Below are 20,748 nucleotides of genomic sequence, written 5' to 3' on the forward strand. Positions count from 1 at the left end.
GTTTTACAGAATATTCGAGTGGCATGATTCATGGGCACATAGGTGGAGGAGAGAGGAGTGGATAAGCAGGCAGTAGGCAACAGGACCTGGCAGTGATCGTGGTAGAGGACGGATGGGGTTATGCTGGGGGAAGTGACTGATTATTGGATCAATAGCTTCTTATTTGTCCACACAGGCACACTCCTCCTAGGCTGTGCGTGCACCACCAACTTTTGATGAAGGTGCGCATGCAGTCTGGGGGTGTATGTAAGAAGTTCCCTATTGGCTGCGGTTTAAGTGTAGAAGGGTTAACAAGAAACGACTGCATCCTGCTGGTTAAAATCTAATTGGATGTCACTTCTCTAAACCACCATCGTCCCAACCCCACTGCACTAATACAAATTAACACCCTATTTTACAGTTGGATCATTTACAACTTGTTACAGTGAACAAACATCAACTATAACCAACACTTGTAAGCTATCCAACAAAGGAGTCTTATATTTCTGTGACAGTAACAGATATTACAGGGCAGGATATGATATCACATACCATTATAGTGTTGCAAGATACAAGGGATCAATGCAGGTATTCAGTGTAGAATCAGAAACACATATGGAGACATTTATGAAAACTTGTGCAATGAAAAAGGTGATATTGCCTACAACAACCAATTAAACTTTTAATTTTTCTAACGTACACTACGAAGAATACGATTTGAATCAGACTCCTTCCAATAAGCAACACCAACCTTTTCATTGCACCAAATCTGAAAAATACCCTGATAGTCTAGGACAGCTAAGGTAGATCATCATAGGCCATGAATAATCCACTTTCCTTGTGTAGTCAATCCGTTACACAGACTTCTCATTTAATTGTAACAGCGAGCAGGGATTTTTTTTTATCACACAATTTGTCTTTTGCTATCAATGAAAGTAATGTGAAGGGCAGCAGAATGTACGTTACTATCAAATGCTAAGTTGTTTTGTTCCATCTATGAGACTCTGGCTGCCATGGTAACATACTTTGTTGATATTTGCTAGTGAGAAACTGATTTATTTCCTTTCAAGTTACACATTTCACCACATAATAGACAGATTATATAAGCATGTAGTACAATTAGTGGCAAAGTAATTAGCATGTATGAAACTGACACATATAGATAAGCTGTATCAGGCTCCTCTAATTACTAATGAGTACTGTTACAAAGTTAAATTATGTATCAATAAGCTTCTTCCACTTCTAAAATGGGTCAATGTAACAATAATTTACTCTGTCATATTTTTCAATCAGAGCCATCAATCATGGTGCTGTGGTCCTGTTAAAGTACCCAAAGTTATAATTTGCCCCAACACACATTCCTTCAACATACACATCTTAAAAGCCAGACAGGAATGATCATATGCCAGAGCTCCAAGCAAATAAATTTATGGACCACGTGAAGGGATCTAGGGGGTATTTTCACTAAACTGCGGGTTTGAAAAAGTGAAGATGTTGCCTATAGCAACCAATCAGATTCTAGCTTTCATTTATGTAGCACATTCTACAAAATAACAGCTAGAATCTGATTGGTTGCTATAGGCAACATCTCTACTTTTTCAAACCCACAGTTTAGTAAATATACCCCTAAATGTGATCCGAAGATCCAATTAACTTTGATCAGATTACTCTGATGCTCTGTGTTTATGTCAGGGCCACATAAGCAGCAACATGGGACCTGGTGGCCAATATTGCCACCGATCGCTCTGTGTGTGACCAGCTTAATAATAAAGCAGATATGTTGACGCTTCCAAGTGAGCATATTTTGAACTCTTCAGCACTGGTGTCTTTACCTAGGGAGAACATGCGTGAAATGCATTGGAAATGTTGGTGGTAATATGAGTCATTGATTTCTATGGCAACAACATTAAAATTGTCCATTGTCATGTGGGATCATGAAAGACTACCAAGAATGTAGCATTTAAAAATAAATACTCTAAGAAAATGGTCATAGCCTTTAAAACGAGCTGGTAAATGTTAATAGCAGCTGGCTAAATGGATTTATATGTGGAAAGCTGTACAGAACCTCTGTACAGTGTTTGCAAACTTTCTAATTCATCTAGTTTTTCTGCAATGAAACAATCAATGCTTAGTGGTTCAGATTGTTTTCTACACACATCTGCTTCTGTATTTTCCGGTGCCTTTCTGATAAAACTAACCTGTGCTCAATTACAGACCTAACAACAAGTCTCGTCCAATACATATTGGACCTGATTCAAAACCATGTTACAATGCAAGGGGTGCAAATTAGTTTTTTATTTTGCGCATAAGTTAAATACTCTCCATTTTTGTTCATGCAGCACACAAATACTTGATAGCATATTTGTAGATTGAAATCTAAAGATGATCTAGGACATGCCCTACCCCAAATATAAATCTGTCCTCACATTTTAAATTTACATCCCCCTCCAATGCAACACGGTTTTGCCAAGGTGCAAAAGTACAAATGTTTTTGGTTTCCTTTCTTTAATGAAAGTGTATTGTGCCCATTGTGTATTTGCCTATAACACAGTTGCCTGTGCTGATTTCATTGATGGCTGTTAATCTGGCATTATTAATTCAGCGGGAGTCTTGCTGTAGGTGATAGAAGGAGAGTAATATTTGCGGGTGTTGAATTTAATTGATGATAAAGGTTGGTTTTTAATCGACTAATGAATTGAGCCCAGTTATTTCATTGAGATAGTATTGAATATGGCACCCTGACAGTCTTGTTTTTCATAGGACAGTCCTGGTTTCCTGCAGACAAAATGCAATATGATTTATCGTATGGTGTGGAATTTCAGGGGCTTGGCCAGTTCTGTCCTGACCGTTTATTGTAGAATGTTCACAAATATGCAAATACATAGTTCTGAGCTGACTCCCTCTGCAACTCTTCCCAAGCAAACAGCAATAAACCAACATGTTATTATATTTGTATAAAATGGAAATTGAAAAAATATCTGATTACTACAAACCGAACCAAAATTGTTTTTGAACTGGAAATTTGCAATTGTGTGAACCAATGGTTTGATATGTAAGTGACGTGGTCTGTGACGGTCAGCACATAACAAATTTGTGCTGCTACACTGGCAGTCACTGGGATGCGTTCTGCTACACTGCCAATCACTGGGATGCAGTCTGCTACACTGCCAATCACTGGGATGCGTGCTGCTACACTGCCAATCACTGGGATGCGTTCTGCTACACTGCCAATCACTGGGATGCGTTCTGCTACACTGGCAGTCACTGGGATGCGTGCTGCTACACTGCCAATCACTGGGATGCGTTCTGCTACACTGGCAGTCACTGGGATGCGTGCTGCTACACTGCCAATCACTGGGATGCGTGCTGCTACACTGGCAGTCACTGGGATGCGTGCTGCTACACTGGCAGTCACTGGGATGCGTTCTGCTACACTGGCAGTCACTAGGATGCGTTCTGCTACTCAATATGATAAACAGGGAAATGCAGATTGAACATTGTGAAATATGGGGTCTTTAGTACATTTTGTGCACTGTGCTCCAAACTGCAGGGAAACTCCAAGACCCAACCACTTTGAATAAAATAATACACACTATAACATGGGAATGTTGTAAAGTTCTAAAAACATACAGGAGAAGTGGTATAACCACGGATTACCACCACAACTGGTTGATGAACTATGTTTTGTGTAGCGGTGCATCTGACATCACAATCTTCCCGCGTCAGTTTGACAGGGGTATCACACATATTTGCCAACATTCTCTAACTTCTTTCTTGGAGATTCCAGAGGGAAGGTCAAGTGACAACTGCGGTGGGAATCGGGGGTGGTGATTAACGTTATTTTGGCCCCGGCCCGCAATACATGCATATTGTATCATTAAGCCACCCCTCCCATCCCTTGTGGGTAGGACAAGGGAGAGTGGCTTGCTCTCCCGGGAGCAGAGGGAAGTATATTTCCCTATTTTATTTATTACGTGTATCCATCCAACACTAAACTAAATGTTTTGATTTGGGTGGATTTATTCTTAAGATAGATTCATTAATCTGTGCAGATATTTCTGAAAACCTGCCTGTTGGGGGTACCTGAAGATGGGCGTTCAAAAATCCAGATTTAAACTATTTACTTTTTACTAGAACACTTGGCTGCCTCTCTGTTACATTTCTCTTTGTTATTGCACACTATGAAGGGCTACTTAATTATATAAATGGTTGTAGACTTTCCTTCACAGGTGACTATTCAGCTGAAATATATACAGTAATGGGAGAATGATAATTAGAATTTAATGAGCATCCTTCTTATTAATACCATTACTAGCATTGGATCATTAACGTATTTAGGTATTGAATATGAAATACTCAGACCACATGAGGGCTCTTTTCTGGTTAACTTATTTAATTGAGCCACTGAATTCTCAGCAGTAAACATTTAATGTTCTTTCATTTATATATTGTCCAGTCAGTACACCTGAGTGTCCATAATAAAAGAGATACATATTTATCTTATGTGGACACTGTCATTAAATTTGAGCTCCTTTCTACTACAATATATAGTAAACTGCACATAGGGCAGAACAGTGGCACAGTGGTTAGTATTGCTGCCTCACCGTGCTGGAACCATGGGTTCTATGTTGATCATATCCATAACCGTGTTCTCTCCATATTTGCCTGGGTTTCTATGGGTGCTGTGGTTCCCCCCCAGTCCATGTTGGCACTATATAAATAAAGGCAATATAGATAACGATCATACACAAATTTTTGTTCAGATTGTCAATGCCTCTCCTGAGCTCTATTTACTTATTTTCTTTATTGTAGCTCATTGCGGAGATAAAAATGAGTTATCGCTTCCACTATTTAATCACTGTGGCAGCTGAACAATAAAAGTAACTTATCGCTCTGTAGGCTTCCATTCAGCTATACTAAGCACGCTTGGAGGCCTGGTGCAGGCGTGGGACTCGGAGTTCGGTTTCGCTTCCCGTTCCACTGTTTAAACAAACAAATAAAAGCTTAGAAAAAACGTATTATATTATATGTACTATATTATTTAATATATAACAGTTATATCTCTCCTATATCCCCATTCAACTAAAGAAAAACTTGCAACATGATTTTTTTTTTCTATTTTCATTTTTGAGAAGATATTATCAGAACAGGTATTTCCGCGGTACTAGATGAGCAGGATGACTGGCGGTGACCTTTTCCATGTCTAGGGGCACATTTATCAACACTCTTAAAATATGAAAAATAGTTTTCAATCCTTATCGCATTGATAAGGATTGAACCGTTTCTCATATTTATTAAAAAAGCAACACAGGAACAGCAGTTCCGAAAAACTGCTGTTCCTGTGAAGTGGAAATCATACTTGCCAGTGGTTACCACTGCCTTTTTGTTCCCGAAGCAGCATGCGGTCAACGGGGCTCCTCTTCTAACTCCAGTGCGCATGCGCCCAGTGAAACCCTCGGGCATGCGCACAGACATCTCTGCTCTCTCTCAGCAATTATAGTTGCAGAGAGTGAGCGGTGAGTGACAGGGAGGGATCATGTGATTCCTCCACACATGCGCTGTCCTGTTCAGCTCTTTGGAGCAGAGCTGTCAGCACTGAAATTTTTCAATTATGATAATGTACGCCAGCTTCAGCTGAAGTACATTAACATGATTGAAAAGTTAATTTTATTTATTGAAAAATAGCGTTACTGAGCACTCCCCATACATTGTTATGGGGAGTGCTCAGTAAAGTGATAAGAAATGCAAAGCAGCAGCTATCTATGATATCTGCTGCGATGCTACAATCATAAATAGCAATTTAGTGTTTAATCAGTTTTCTGGGATTTTACAGGGGGGAAACCTTTGATAATTAGGCCCCTTAGAGCGAAACAAAGACAAACCCGATCACATATTCAGCTTAACACTGGATGACAATTAAACCAGCGGCGGGCAACACGATATTCTACTTTTGTCCCGCAAGGGGGCCCTCACGTGTTTAGAAGCATTAGATTACATGAGATGAAATCGGAGTACAAGCTTGAAGTTGAGTTCACATAGCCCAAACAGATTTTGCATACAGAAAGATGAGAAAGTTAAAAGGAAAATATAAACGATAAAAGCATTGTAAAGTATGTCCGCTAAAACACTCCACTTGGATTTAAATGTTTTTCACTTCCATTAATGTGCTAATTTCAGCCAGAGGAGCCAAGGGAGAAAAAAACCAATTGTATAACCTGACTTTGTACAGGTTTCAATATCATCTCTCAAGTCTCCCAGCAGTCAGTAAATCAGTGGGCTATACAATGCTACTGCGGTCATCCATGCAGTAATGGTACTTGGGAACAGACGCTCAAATGCTCTAATTATTGTGTATTGTGGTTTTACAGATCTCAAATACAAATAAAGTAGATGTTAGCCCCATTAATTACACGTATCCCTGGTGAAGTTGACTCTGTGATAAAAACTCATTAAAATCATTGTTAATTATCCAAATATGTGAATACTATCCAGATTGTGTTTCCATGAAAAATATACAGCATTTCCTCTAAAATGAAGATTCATGTGTAATTATGAAAGTGAATGTTCGTATTATCCTATCTTTATATAGTGTTAACCTAATCGTCAGCACTGTACATTATGACAGACAATATAATGACAAACAATGACAGAGGAGGTTACCGGATTTGCTAAAATTTTAAATCTAACTTAGATGTGGGATATGAGACGTTAGGCAAAGTGCTTGTTTTCTATAGTGAACTATGTAAATTGGTAATTAATGCTGTTTGAAGCAGTCACCAAGCTCCTTTTTGGCTATCAGTGATGTCCATCCAAATAGAAGTCTGCTGATTGGAGAGACTGAGTGAGGGACTTGCTCAGGCAGGAATTAGTGACTAAAAATAAAAAAATGACTCTAATAATTTAAATTTTCTAAATAAGTGTTTTTTTATGAATGATAAATCTATTACTGAATAAACATAATTGCATTTGTTATCTAAAGAGATTATTTTGTTTGTGTGAGGCATAAGAAGGGTGTATCTTAACATGCACCTGTGATCTACACACAGAGAAAGCAGCCAGGGAGAATGACAGGTGATAGCACTGTCAGTGATGTGATCACGTTTTCCAAGAGAAGAGATATACTGCAGTATCAGGAATGTTGTTTCAGCTCTCAAACTGGCTACTACAGCTGTATGCAGGCAATAGGTTGCTTCAGGCTATGAAACATTTAGGTCCATCCAGTGGTTTAAGTGGAAATTTAGAAGTGGCGGTATAAAAAATGTAATGGGATTGATTGTAACTGAATGGAATGTGATAGTGTTACAATGAAGGCAGTAGGAGAAGTGGAGGTATGGCATACCACTGTATACACCCAGGGGCAAACGCAGGATTTGTACAGGGGGGTTTCCACACCATGCTACGAGTGGGCGTGACCAGCATGCACAGGGGCATGGCTATAATTTTAGACAGTGCTTGGCTGCTCTCCAAATCTTCCTATCCTCATAATATACATGGGCAATGCTGCGTGCACTACTGTTAGGCGCACACAGCTTTACCTCTTCAAGCAGAGCCGTGTGAAGTGAGGGTAGGGTCCAGCCGCCTCAATTATACAGTGCCCCAGGCTTGAAGGAGGGTTTCCAGGCACTAGGTCCCCCCCCCCCTCAGTTTGCCTATGACACCCCCACTTCCACCACTGGGTCCATCCCTACAAACTATGTATACTACATACTTTACATTAGCATTTCTTACAAGTTAACACTCATGCTGTTCTGTGTTTGTCTGTGTTTCAGTATCACTTGACCATTTACTGTATATCAACCGTTCTATGATACACCTCAGTCTAAAGTCTTATGAATTGGCACTGGAGGATGCGGACACCGCTTGCAAGCTGCAGCCATATTGGTTAAAAGTGAGTATTTCATTTTATATAAATAGCTGCATAGTATGTATAACTAGTATGCATTTATCCTACGGAAATGGGGAATGTTGGCATGTATGCCTATATCCATTGTAGTATATCATGTGAAATATAGAAGCAGAGATGGGCATTGTATGGGCAGATCAGGGAGTGGTTTGGGTTGGATCTGGGCATGGCCTAATGTGCCCAAGTTTCCATTCAGGAATGTTGGTCTTTATGGATAAAGCAATATATTTCCTGGTATTTTTGCCTGTTGACTTTTTTTTGTTTTGTTATACAATGTGTGGCTCTTTATTTTTTATGTAGGGGCATCTGAGCAAGGCACAAGCATTGGCAAACCTGGGAAAAACTGAAGATGCTTTAAAAGAATTTATTTTTTGTCTTGTACTTGATACAGAGAATAAGACTGCAAAATCAGAAGCTCAAAAGGTAACCTAAACAATTTTATATTGTGCCCAAAGCAACTATGCTTTACAGTCTACCGTAATAATCCATTCAGTAGGTTCTGAAAAGTGCTTCAGCCATCAAATCCTGGAGTATAGAACTCTATATCAATGATGGCCCAGCCATAAGGCCATCTCAGTACTTTAATTATACAAAGATGATACCTTGCCCTTAAGGGGGTTGTACATTTCCCTTGCTGTTAATACTGATCACTGCTTTTAACCTTGAAGAGCCAAACGTTTGAAAGGATCGGGATTGTCACAGGAGGCAGCATATGATTGGTTGTGAGTGGTTCATATCTGGCCCATATGACACTCCTGCACCACCTCCCACTTCTGGGCGATCTCTGTCAAAAGCATCAATCAGCATTTAATGCAGGCAAGATATACAACACATTTAACTAAATCTATCTAACATGGCATCTGGTCTATCAAATATTTTTAAAACTGGTTAGCAGGGTGCTATTGCATCACCCTGGGGCAAGGAAGAGCCTACACTTGTATGATTGGCTGCTAGGCAACTGAATCGCTATGTACAAACTGCAGATTGATAAATTCATACAGGGGGCATTGACAGCGATGATGTTACACCTATAACAAACAAGCTATATTTCAGTATTGAAGGTTATTTTATTCATTCTCTATAAGATTCCTTTATAAGGTGTGTGGGTGATTATAGCTTTATGTGATGAGGTGGGAGGTAAACTGAGTAGATTTCTCTTTTTATACATCACTTTAAAAGCTGCAGAGTAAAGTCAGTGAAGAATGTATTTTATGGTTCAGATACGAAAATGTGTTTTTGTGTTTCTCCAGTCCTAGAAGCTGTTAGGACAATGCTTAAAGCGGCAGTTACTTACTTGTATCTGCATACCTTCTGTTATATGGTATACTCATTTTAATAGTTTTTGCCACAAAACATATAAGTATGTATTTTTAGTTTAGATAACGTCTGCTTCCAATGATAATGTTGAACAGTTATTTAAGCGATGTACATTTACTTCTTTATTGTACCTACAGTTGTTGCTTAACTTGTTAAGTCCTGGACACAGTCAGGGAGACTTCCTGGATATTCTGCAGATGATTCCACATCCCTCGAGGATAAAGGGATGTCTAATGAATTCACTAAGCAACTCCGAGCCCAGCAGTAACACACAGAGGTCGTGTAGGGTAAGCTAAGTGTCTTTTTTTTATTTTTTGGAATATCTGAATACTTAGCTTTCTATGACAGGAACACGGAGCTTTATATATATATATATATTATTCCTAAGGAATGTCTTAGCATCCCAGTGTAAATTTCATGAGCAAAGATAGCTGTACTTGTTTCTGCAGATGGATCTGTTATAACAGGCGTGGCCACCCTGCGGCTCTCCAGGTGTTGTGAAACTGCAACTCCCAGCATGCCCTGCCAGTTATCCTCTGGCTATCTACTGACAAAGCATTCTGGGGCTTGTAGTTTCACAACACCTGGAGAGGCACAGGTTGGCCAGGCCTATTTCATGAAATGAGTTGTATGTCGAGATCCTCACATTGATGATCAGTGACAGATTTACTTTTTATGGACGGTGTTTTTGGTGTGCTATGTGCTTTGTGAGCAGTTGTCAGCATTATAGGTTGGATTTGATGGTTTGATCAATCATTAAGTCAGGTGGGGAATCCCATGCATTTAATATAAAGTTATATTAGTCTTTAGTTATCAAAAGGACACAAGTCTGTCATAAGTATACTCAACTTAATAAAAAGTTACTGCCCTGTTCTGTGAGGATAGCATAGCAAAAAAATGCCAAATTATTAACAGAAGTGTAGTGTGAGTAGAGGCAAGATCTCTAAAGTGATAAGAAAGGGAAGATGGTTACAGTGTAATGAAAGGAAGTTAGATTTTGATGGAGTGAGAGAAAGGGAGCTGACAACAATGAAAAAGTATGGGCTATAAAAGGTGATAGATAAGAATGATAGAGGAAAGAAAAAAAGATTCATAGCAAACAAGGAATATTATTAGACCATCAAAATGAAATAAAAGTTGAAAGAGAAATATTATGCCTTGAAGCACAAGTCTTATGTGTTAAAAAAAAAACATTTGCTTTTTTTCCTGGTCAGGCTAACATGGAATACAAAAAAACCTTAACATTACCGGAGCAAAATGTCCTCCCAGGATGCAACACTACTTGGAAATTATTAAGGCCTGCAGAAAATAAAGTTGATGTGGAGAATAAAGAGACGCCAACAGCAGAGGCGTCCATGAATATCCCTCTGAAGTGCCACTTATTAAAGAGAAAGCTGTGTTCTGATGAAACAAGCGCATTACAAGGCTTAGAGCTGCCCAGCAAACTCCTAAAAAGAGGTGAGAACTGCTCAACAAGTGTGATTTAAAAATATCGGCCAATGAGGACAAAATGGGAATCTTGTTAGCGCGGCTCATATATTACTCTACACAAAGAGTGTCAGCCTCTGTTGGCCCCCTTGGTCTTTGTGGAAATGTAAATGGCATAAAACACAGGGTAATTAAAATGATAGAAATGTTATATAAAAATGCAAAATGGTTCCTTTAAAAAAAAAAAAAAATTCCTGAGCCAAAGATATCCCAGGTATGACTGCCATCGCAAGCATTCATATAACGTTTGCACAAAATCACCAGTAGCCATAAATGAGGGGATGGTTAAATCATACTAGTATAGGAGAATATTTTTAACTGAATATATTTTTACATTCTATTGCAACAGACACAACAGCAGTTGACGGTACTGACAAAGACTCCTCCATCTCCTTTGTGGACCCATCAGATCTGGACTGCTCTCTATGTATGAGGTATTCATTCTTTCATCTAGAACTCTTGCTGACAAGACCAGGGATTATTTAGATCAATATTTGATACAGCCAGACACATACATTTTTATAAAAAAGTTATACTTTTGGTTTCTTTTTATTCATAGACAGGTACACATATCTACAACATAACTTTTTCTCTACAACACAGCAAAGCAATATACTTTATCAGGCCTGGCCAACCTGTGGGTCTCAGGTGCTGTGAAACTACAAATCCCAGCATGATCTGCAGCTATTGGCTGGCTATCTACTGGCAAAACATGCTGCAGTCTTGTAGTTTCACACCTGGAGAGCCTTAGGTTGGCCAGGCCTGTACTATATACTAATATCTAGGGCAGCGTTGGCTAACCTGTGACATTCCAGGTGTTGTGAAACTACAAGTCCCAGCATACTTTGCCAATATATAGCAGCTTGTTGTAAGAGTATGCTGGGACTTGTAGTTTCACAACACCGGGAGTGTCACAGGTTAGCCAACACTAATCTAGGGGATGCTATTCTCTTTGAAGTCAAACAGACTACATCAGCCCCCAAAGTGGGGCTATTTGGAAGGATTTAAAGGGGGGTTTAGGTCCAAAGGGGGGCAGATGGGATATATGAAGTAGGTATGAACACGCTTCATGCTAGCTACTACTTTTTTCTGCTGAGACCCAAAAAAATGAAAGAACGTCTTACAAATATGTAGCAATAATTTCACAAATGTGTTTATATGCACATACTGTATATAGTAGATAGTAGTATTTAATGTCTTCAGTATACAGATGGGTAGAGGACAGGAAAGCTCCCATCTGCTACAGCAATGAAGTGCACAATGACATACTGTGGATTTCATTTATGAAGCATAATACAGAACAATAGTAGTTTGGACCTCTTGTGCTCAGCATTTTGAAAAAGTTCACCTAGATTGCCTCCAAGGAACAAGGATTTCAGGAGGAACAGAACTTTGTCCAGGTTGAGGGGAGGAGTTGGGATGAGTTACTAGCAAAGTACGCAGAAGGCGCATGGATGAGCCGCATTGTGTCAGGAGCAGTGGAGAAATGACGTTTCCTTTTGCAGAGTGAGATTCTTGTAATGAGAGAGAGAGAGAGGGGTGGGGAGGCACATTTTAGGAGCATTTCTTGCAATGCAGAGAGGCACAAAGCTTTTTTCATTCATTGAAAGAACTTGAATTTTGTAAGATTCGAGTCTTATCCTGTACTTAAATGGGAGCTGTTTTGCATCCCCTCCCATGTTGCACTGCAGCCAATGTAAATGAAAAGCTTCACACAAACTAAATTTTCACGTGTAAAAAAAAGCCCTTGTTTTCTCACTTTTATATATAAATTAAGCCATTAATGAGGTTAAACTGGGCAGTATTTTAGAAGAAAAACAGAAGCATTTACTTTAATACTAGGGGTGAGATTAAAGTAGCAGGAGGGTGCACTCTGATGTGATGGTTACAGTTTTGCACAGTGTACACCCAGGTGTACTTATAGTTTGCGGGGCAATCAATAAGGGACAGAGAGTAGGTGTGCATGGGGCAAACCATCTAGTTACACTGCTGCAAAAACTAAGGGTGAACTTTGTAAATGACCTCCTGCGAGTCTTGATAGCAGACAGATTATACAATATTACTTGTTCTAGGCTCTTTCCTCAATTAGATTATCTAATGGCCCATTAACTCAGTGTCCAGTCTACAGACCAAGCTGGAATTAACCCAGTTCTATTTTTCAACACAAAACTTTCACATTCAGATCAAGAAAAGAGCTTTATGGTAATATTGTAATTGGTACTGTTTGTGCCGTAGTGGTGCTTTTTACCCACCTATTACAACCCAAAATTGCTATCTCCTTATTGGAACACAATGATTTTATTTATTCCACAACTTCCAATAGGTATAGGATTAGAATAGGATTCCAGTTCAGTATAGGACGTCATTGTACTGCAGATAGAGGAATGATTCACTAACTTATTTGTCTTGTTACAAGATTGTTATTTTCTCTTTTTACTCTTTTGGGCTCAGGTTACTGTATGAACCCGTTACCACTCCCTGTGGACACACATATTGCCTCAAGTGTCTTGAACGATGCCTCGACCACAACCCCAAGTGTCCATTATGCAAAGAAGACTTATGCGAGGTTGGTTTGTAATTTTATAGTGACTTGAATGCTATTCTCTGCCATTCCATTAGAACAGGCCTGGCCAACCTGTGGATCTCCAGGTGTTGAGAAACTACAAGTCTCAGCATACCCTGCCAGCTATCAGCTGGCTTTCTACTGGTAGAGCATGCTGGGGCTTGTAGTTTCACAACAACAGAAGAGCCAGATTGTCCAGGCCTGCATTAGAATTAGGGATGTGCACCGGCGACTTTTGAGGTCTCGTGTTTTGGATCCGGATTTTCGTTATTTTTGAGGTTCGGATTTGTCTCGCAAAACACTTGACGAAAGGTCTCGGTTCGGATTTAAGGTATTGGATTCGGATTTTTTTTGAAAAAAACATAAAAAGTTAAAAAATCAAGTTTTTGGGCTTATTTTCACTCCTAGGCTATTATTAACCTCAATAACATTCAATAACAAGCATTTCCACTAATTTACAGTGTATTCTGAACACCTCACAATATAGTTATTAGTCCAAAACGTTGCAACAAGGTATCTTTCTGGACTGCGTAGAGGAGTGGGTCACCACAATATATTAAAAACCCTGAACTTTTATGATTCGCACCAATAATTGTACCTGGACTGCGTAGAGGAGTGGGTCACCACAATATATTAAAAACCCTGAACTTTTATGATTCGCACCAATAATTGTACCTGGACTGCGTAGAGGAGTGGGTCACCACAATATCTTAAAAACCCTGAACTTTTATGATTCGCACCAATAATTGTACCTGGACTGCGTAGAGGAGTGGGTCACCACAATATATTAAAAACCCTGAACTTTTATGATTCGCACCAATAATTGTACCTGGACTGCGTAGAGGAGTGGGTCACCACAATATCTTAAAAACCCTGAACTTTTATGAATCGCACCAATAAATGTACCTGGACTGCGTATAGGAGTGGGTCACCACAAGATATCTTAAAAACCCTGAACTTTTATGAATCGCACCAATAAATGTACCTGGACTGCGTAGAGGAGTGGGTCACCACAATATATATTAAAAACCCTGAACTTTTATGATTCGCACCAATAAATGTATCTGGACTGCGTAGAGGAGTGGGCACTGGGCACCACAATAAAATATATAAAAAACCTTCAACAGATCTGCATTACACTACACATACGGCTGCTCCTCCATCCTCTCCATCATATACATGTTGGAGTTTTAGCGTGTGACAACCTCTTGTTTTTGATAATGTCAGTGCATTTGGAATATTTTTCAATTTGCCCCACACCACTGAATGTACTTTATCTATGATACGCAATACGCATCTATCTATCTTGACTGCGTAGTGTGGTGGCCCCGGTACACAATTTGGTACCGAGGCCACAATATAATTAAAAAACCCTCCACGTGTCGGAATTCCACCAAACAAGTATCTGGACTGCATAGTGGGGTGGCCCCGGTACCCAATTTGATACCGGGGCCACAATACCTCCTCCAAACATGCTACAGACAATTCATCATTGAGAGACCCCAGACAGACAGGGTCGAAGTGTTATTGTTTGACTTTGTAAACCCAAAAAAAGGTCCCTGTTGCACTTGCACATAGTCGTGCAATGAAGACTGACTTTTTCATTTAAAGGCACGATCTTTAAAGTGTCAGAAAGAGAGAGAAGACACAGGAGAGGAGAGTTGTAGCTGGGGACCTGGGGTGGAAGCTCCCAGGCTCCCCCAGCATTGCCTGGAAGTCTGAGCGTGGTGACTGAGCCAGGGCAAGGAATGTGTGCCCTGGATGAGGGGGAGAACTCCATGCCACTATAGTGAACCCAAGAGAGAGGGGGACACTGCACATGGAAGAGGCCCTGGAGTGAGGGCTGCTACAAGAGGCATGGTAGCTGTAGTGTCAGATCCTGAGGCTGAGAGTACACAGAGTGACGTGTCAGAGCACAGGAGACATTATCCCCGCAGAGGAGGGATGAGCTGCAGTTGAGAGGTATGTTGTTGAAATAGGACATGCACACTTTAACAAACCAATCATTTCAGCGACAGGGCCTACCAAACAACTTTGGCTGAAATGATTGGTTTGTTTGGGCCCCCACACCAAAAAAGCTATTCATCTCTCCCTGTACAGACTAAACAGGCTCTACTGAGGCAAGATGTCGTCCTCATCCTCAACCTCTGATTCCTCTCCCCCTACAGTGTCTACTTCCTCCTCATCACACATTATCAATTCGTCCCCGCTGGACTCCACAACCACAGGTCCCTCTGTAGTATCTGGAGGGCAGTGCTGTACTTCATTGAGGAATTGATTATTCATTTTTATAAACATCATTTTTTCAACGTTGTGAGGAAGCAACCTCCTTCGCCGCTCACTGACCAGGTTCCCCGCTGCACTAAAAACTCTTTCCGAGTACACACTGGAGGGGGGACAACTCAGGTAAAATAGAGCCAGTTTGTACAGGGGCTTCCAAACTGCCTTTTTTTCCTGCCAGTAACAATATGGACTGTCTGACATGTCTACTTGGATGGTGTCAGCAAAGTAATCATCCACAATTTTTTCTATTGTCACAGCATCCAATGCAGCGAGAGTAGACATGTCTGCAATGGTTGGCAGGTCCTTCAGTCCGGACCAGATGTTATCAGCATCCCCGCCAGTGCCTCTTTTGGGAAAACTGAGCTTTTTCCTCGCAGCCATAGATGTGGAAGAAAATGAGGGTGGAGCTGTTGGCATGTCACGGTCCTCTTCAGAGGACAATCTCCTGACCAGCAGGTCTTTGCACCGCTGTAGACTTGTGTCCGCCGGAAACAGAGACACAACATACGCTTTAAACCGAGGATCGAGCACGGTGGCCAGAATGTATTCCTCTGACTTTAAAAGAGTGACCACCCTCGGATCCTGGCAAAGCGTACGAAGGGCTACATCCACAAGAGCTACATGCTTGCTGTAATCGCAATGGCTTACCAGCTCCTCCCTCACTTTCTCCAGCTGCTTCTGCAACAGCCTGATCAGGGGAATGACCTGACTCAAGCTGGCAGTGTCGGAACTGACTTCTCGTGTGGCAAGTTCAAATGGCTGCAGAACCTTGCACAACACGGAAATCAGTCTCCACTGCGCTTGACTCAGGCGCATCCCCACTCCTTTGCCTATGTCGTAGGTGGCTGTGTAGGCCTGAATGGCCTTTTGCTGCTCCTCCATCCTCTGCAGCATATAGAGGGTGGAGTTCCAGCGCGTCACAACCTCTTGTTTGAGGTGATGGAAGGGCAGGTTCAAGCTTTTTTGATGTGCCTCTAGTCTGCGGTAGGCACTGGCTGAATGCCGAAAGTGTCCAGCAATTTTGCGGGCCACCGCAAGCATCTCCTGCACACCCCTGTCACTCTTGAGGTAATGCTGCACCACCAAATTAATGGTGTGGGCAAAACATGGGACGTGCTGGAAATTGCCCATATTTAATGCCCGCACAATGTTACTGGCATTGTCTGACACCACAAATCCCCATGAGAGTCTAAGTGGGGTAAGCCACTGGGAGATAATTTCCCTCATTTTCTCTAATATGTTGTCAGCGTTGTGCCTCTTATTAAAGCCTGTAATGCACAATGTTGCCTGCCTTTGCATGAGCAGCCATTTTGTAGATGCTGCTACTGATGCAGCTGTTGCTGTTGCTGCGGAAGGGGATGCATCTACCCAGTGGGCTGTCACAGTCATATAGTCCTTCGTTTGCCCAGAACCACTTGTCCACATGTCCGTGGTTAAGTGGACAGTGGGTACAACCGCATTTTTAAGAGCACTGAGGACACTTGATCGTACTTCTCTGTACATTTTTGGTATCGCCTGCCTAGTGAAGTGGAATCTCGAGGGGATTTGGTACCGGGGACACAATACCTCCATCAACCCTCTAAATCCCACTCCACTGATGGCGGACACCGGGCGCACGTCTAACACCAACATTGCAGTTACAGCCGCAGTTATACGCTTTGCAATAGGGTGACTACTATCGTATTTGGTGGTCATGGCAAACGACTGTTGGACGGTCAATTGTTTGGTGAAAGACTTAGCGGTCTTACGACTTCCCCTCTGGGAAGATGACCGACTAACAGCAGCAACAGCAGCAGTGGCAGTAGTAGGCGTACCGCTGCAGGATTCCTCGGATGAATCCCGTATTGAGGAGGACTCAGTCTGGCTGCTGACTTGGGCTGCAGGACTGAATCTGATGGAGATTGTGGAGGAAGTTGACGAGGAGGGTGTTGCTGGTGTGTATCCAACTGGACCACGGGATTTAGGTGTCCCTGTACCGATGAGGGTCCTAGCCCCAGTTCCTGAACTAACCACTGAACTATGAAGGTTATTCAGGTGACGTATAAGGGAGGATGTTCCTAGGTGGGCAAGATCCTTACCCCTGCTTATTTGAGCTTTACATAAGCTACATATTGCCATACATTGGTTGTCTGGATTTGGATAAAAATAACTCCAGACCGAAGAGGTGCATTTTTTGGTCTTCTGACCAGGCATGACGATGGGCTTTTTCATCCCATGGACATCAGCTGTTTCCCCCCCTGGTGCCTCATTTACAATAACCACATCACCATCCTCATCATCAAGTTCCTCCACAGCGCCAGCTACATCATCAATAGCCTCCTCCCGAGCCACCTCTTCCCGTACAGTGATGGGAAGGTCAGGCTTGACAACCACCAACACCCTTGGACTCGCCTTGGGGATTTGTGATAATTTCTCTTTAGAAGGCAGAGTTGTTTGCTGTTTTGTTGCTGACAGCATAACTCTCTTCAATTTTTTGTAGGGGGGGGGAGGAGGAGGAGGGCTAAGATCCGTGGGTGAAGCTGAACCACTAGTCATGAACACGGGCCAGGGCCTAAGCCGTTCCTTGCCACTCCGTGTCGTAAATGGCATATTGGCAACTTTACGTTTCTCCTCAGATGATTTTAAGTTTCTCTTTTTGCTACTTTTTCTTAACTTGGGCTTTTTGGATTTTACATGCCCGGTACTACGAGATTGGGCATCGGGCTTGGAAGACGACGTTGATGGCATTTCATCGTCTATGTCATGACTAGTGGCAGCAGCTTCAGCATTAGGAGGAAGTGGGTCTTGATCTTTCCCTACTTTATCCTCCAAATTTTTGGTCTCCATTATATGTAGCACAAGATACTGCAGAATGTGTGAACTTGGTAATATTGCAGTACCAATGGACTTATACTGCTGGATTGGTTTTGCAAATTTGGTTATAATTATTATTTTTTATTTTTTTTTTAAATTTTTTTATTTTTTTTTACTTTTTTCTTATTTTTAAAAAACTTGGGAATAGTGGGGAAATAACTATGCCCTTAGAAGCACAGAGCACAGGACACAGCACCACTGGACTGAACAGGACACGGCACAGGACCCAGCAGCACTACGGAACTCAGCAGGACAGAGCACAGGACACAGCACCACTGGACTGATACTGCAGAATGTGTGAACTTGGTAATATTGCAGTACCAATGGACTTATAATGCTGGATTGGTTTTGCAAATTTGGTTATAATTATTATATATTTTATTTTTTTTTTAATTTTTTATTTTTTTTTACTTTTTTTTTATTTTTTAAAAACTTGGGAATAATGGGGAAATAACTATGCCCTTAGAAGCACAGAGCACAGGACACAGCACCACTGGACTGAACAGGACACGGCACAGGACCCAGCAGCACTACGGAACTCAGCAGGACAGAGCACAGGACACAGCACCACTGGACTGATACTGCAGAATGTGTAAACTTTGTAATATTGCAGTACCACTGGACTTTTACTGCTGAATGTGTGAACTTGGTAATATTGCAGTACCAATGGGCTTATACTGCAGGATTGGTTGTGAAAATTTTGTGGTAATTAAAAAATATTAAAGTAGTTTTTGGTATTTTTTAAAAAAACTTTTTTTTATTTTTTTAAACACAGGGGAATATTGGGGAAATAACTATGCCCTTAGAAGCACAGAGCACAGGACACAGCACCACTGGACTGAACAGGACACAGCACAGGACCCAGCAGCACCACTGACCTCAGAAGGACAGAGCACAGCACACAGCACCACTGGACTGATACTGCAGAACACAGCACAGCACAGCACAGCACAGAACTAAACAGCACAGAACTAAACAGCACAGAACTAAACAGCACAGAACTAAACAGCACAGAACTAAACAGCACAGAGGACCACCTAACACACCCTCCCTCTACCCTGATCAATGCCCGAGTGAAGATGGCGGCGACTAGCGGGGAATTTATAGGATCCGAGTATCGCGAGATCCGACAACGGGATTATGAGTCAGAGCCTCAGTTTCACTTTTGAATTTGGCGCCAATACCCGGATCTGTCTCGGATCCGACTCGGATCCGCAATGTTCGGGTGGGCTCGGATTTCAGAAATCCGAGTGCGCTCATCCCTAATTAGAATGTCTAGTAATAATACCTAGTAATACCTTACTTGCTCTGTCAAAAACAGCGCAGCTAATGCAATACCAATACCCATTTATGATGCACTCGTGGTCCTCAATCATGTATGAATAGCAGTGAATCTGTTTTATGTATTTATGAAAGTGTTATTTTTATATCTATTTATTTGTGCCAATAAATCATTTAAATGGTATATCAATCGCCCACTATTTGTATATATATATATTCTAATGCAATACCTGCATGAGAAAGCAGAACGGATTGTGCCAGCTGGCAGAGCAGGATTACAGTGGTTGGCAGTATAGTTTCTTCTTAACTCCCCTAATTACAATTCTTGCGGCCAGATTCATCAGTAATGAGACTAAACATCCCTTATTCAGGACTTTGCTAATAAAAAAACCTGTGACATTAATCTGTAAGAAGTTTCATAGTCTCCTGATTGGCTCTAAATGACCACAAGAGATTGTCACAGGATAGTGCATACTTAAAGCTAATTTAAATAATCGTCTAAGACATAGCAGGGCATACAAGACAGAGAGGGAGGCACATTTTATAGCTAATTTTCTCAAGACTGGCATGTGTGTTATTAACAGTACACTGGAAATACTTAGGCTGTACTATTAACATTCTATTAAAGAGCAAGTTCTATATATTAATACATATCAAAGGGTATGCATCACAGAGCTGAACAATGTACATTAAATAATTGGAGGGTTTACACTAAGTCAGTCCACCATGCTCTCTCTTACGCTTCTGCAGCATATTGCCATGTTAGAAAAGAGGTGCTTCTCTAACAGAGTAAACACAGAGGGACTGATGGCTTGGCAGCCTTGCTTTGCAGACATGCAATGTATAAATAAGTCGAATCATACACAGGGCTGGGTCAGTGATGTCAAAGTAGCTTAAGTGACTAGAGTCTTAGCTTTTTGGCTTGCATCAGACCCCAACAGGACACTGTTCTGAATATACGAGAGGGGTCTCAGCTGTCTGTAATGCAGATGAGAAGTAATAATTAACTTTTTAACAAAGCTGTAGTGGAATATCAAGTTAATACTGGACAATGCATTTTACCTTTATGGTTCATATCTGA

General features: G+C 41.2%; 1 protein-coding gene across 1 annotated transcript in view; it reads left to right on the plus strand.

The window, feature by feature from the left end:
• LONRF3 (LON peptidase N-terminal domain and ring finger 3) overlaps nt 1-20,748 on the plus strand; it is a 32,263-nt gene that overhangs the window by 3,120 nt on the left and 8,395 nt on the right. The window contains exons 2-7 of the mRNA XM_075184275.1: nt 7,749-7,867; nt 8,183-8,305; nt 9,337-9,486; nt 10,414-10,657; nt 11,037-11,121; nt 13,139-13,253. Coding sequence (XP_075040376.1) covers nt 7,749-7,867; nt 8,183-8,305; nt 9,337-9,486; nt 10,414-10,657; nt 11,037-11,121; nt 13,139-13,253 — 836 coding nt within the window. The remainder of the gene's footprint in view (nt 1-7,748; nt 7,868-8,182; nt 8,306-9,336; nt 9,487-10,413; nt 10,658-11,036; nt 11,122-13,138; nt 13,254-20,748) is intronic.

Source organism: Mixophyes fleayi, chromosome 9 (assembly GCF_038048845.1).
Source record: "Mixophyes fleayi isolate aMixFle1 chromosome 9, aMixFle1.hap1, whole genome shotgun sequence".
In the NCBI taxonomy this organism is placed as follows: domain Eukaryota; kingdom Metazoa; phylum Chordata; class Amphibia; order Anura; family Limnodynastidae; genus Mixophyes; species Mixophyes fleayi.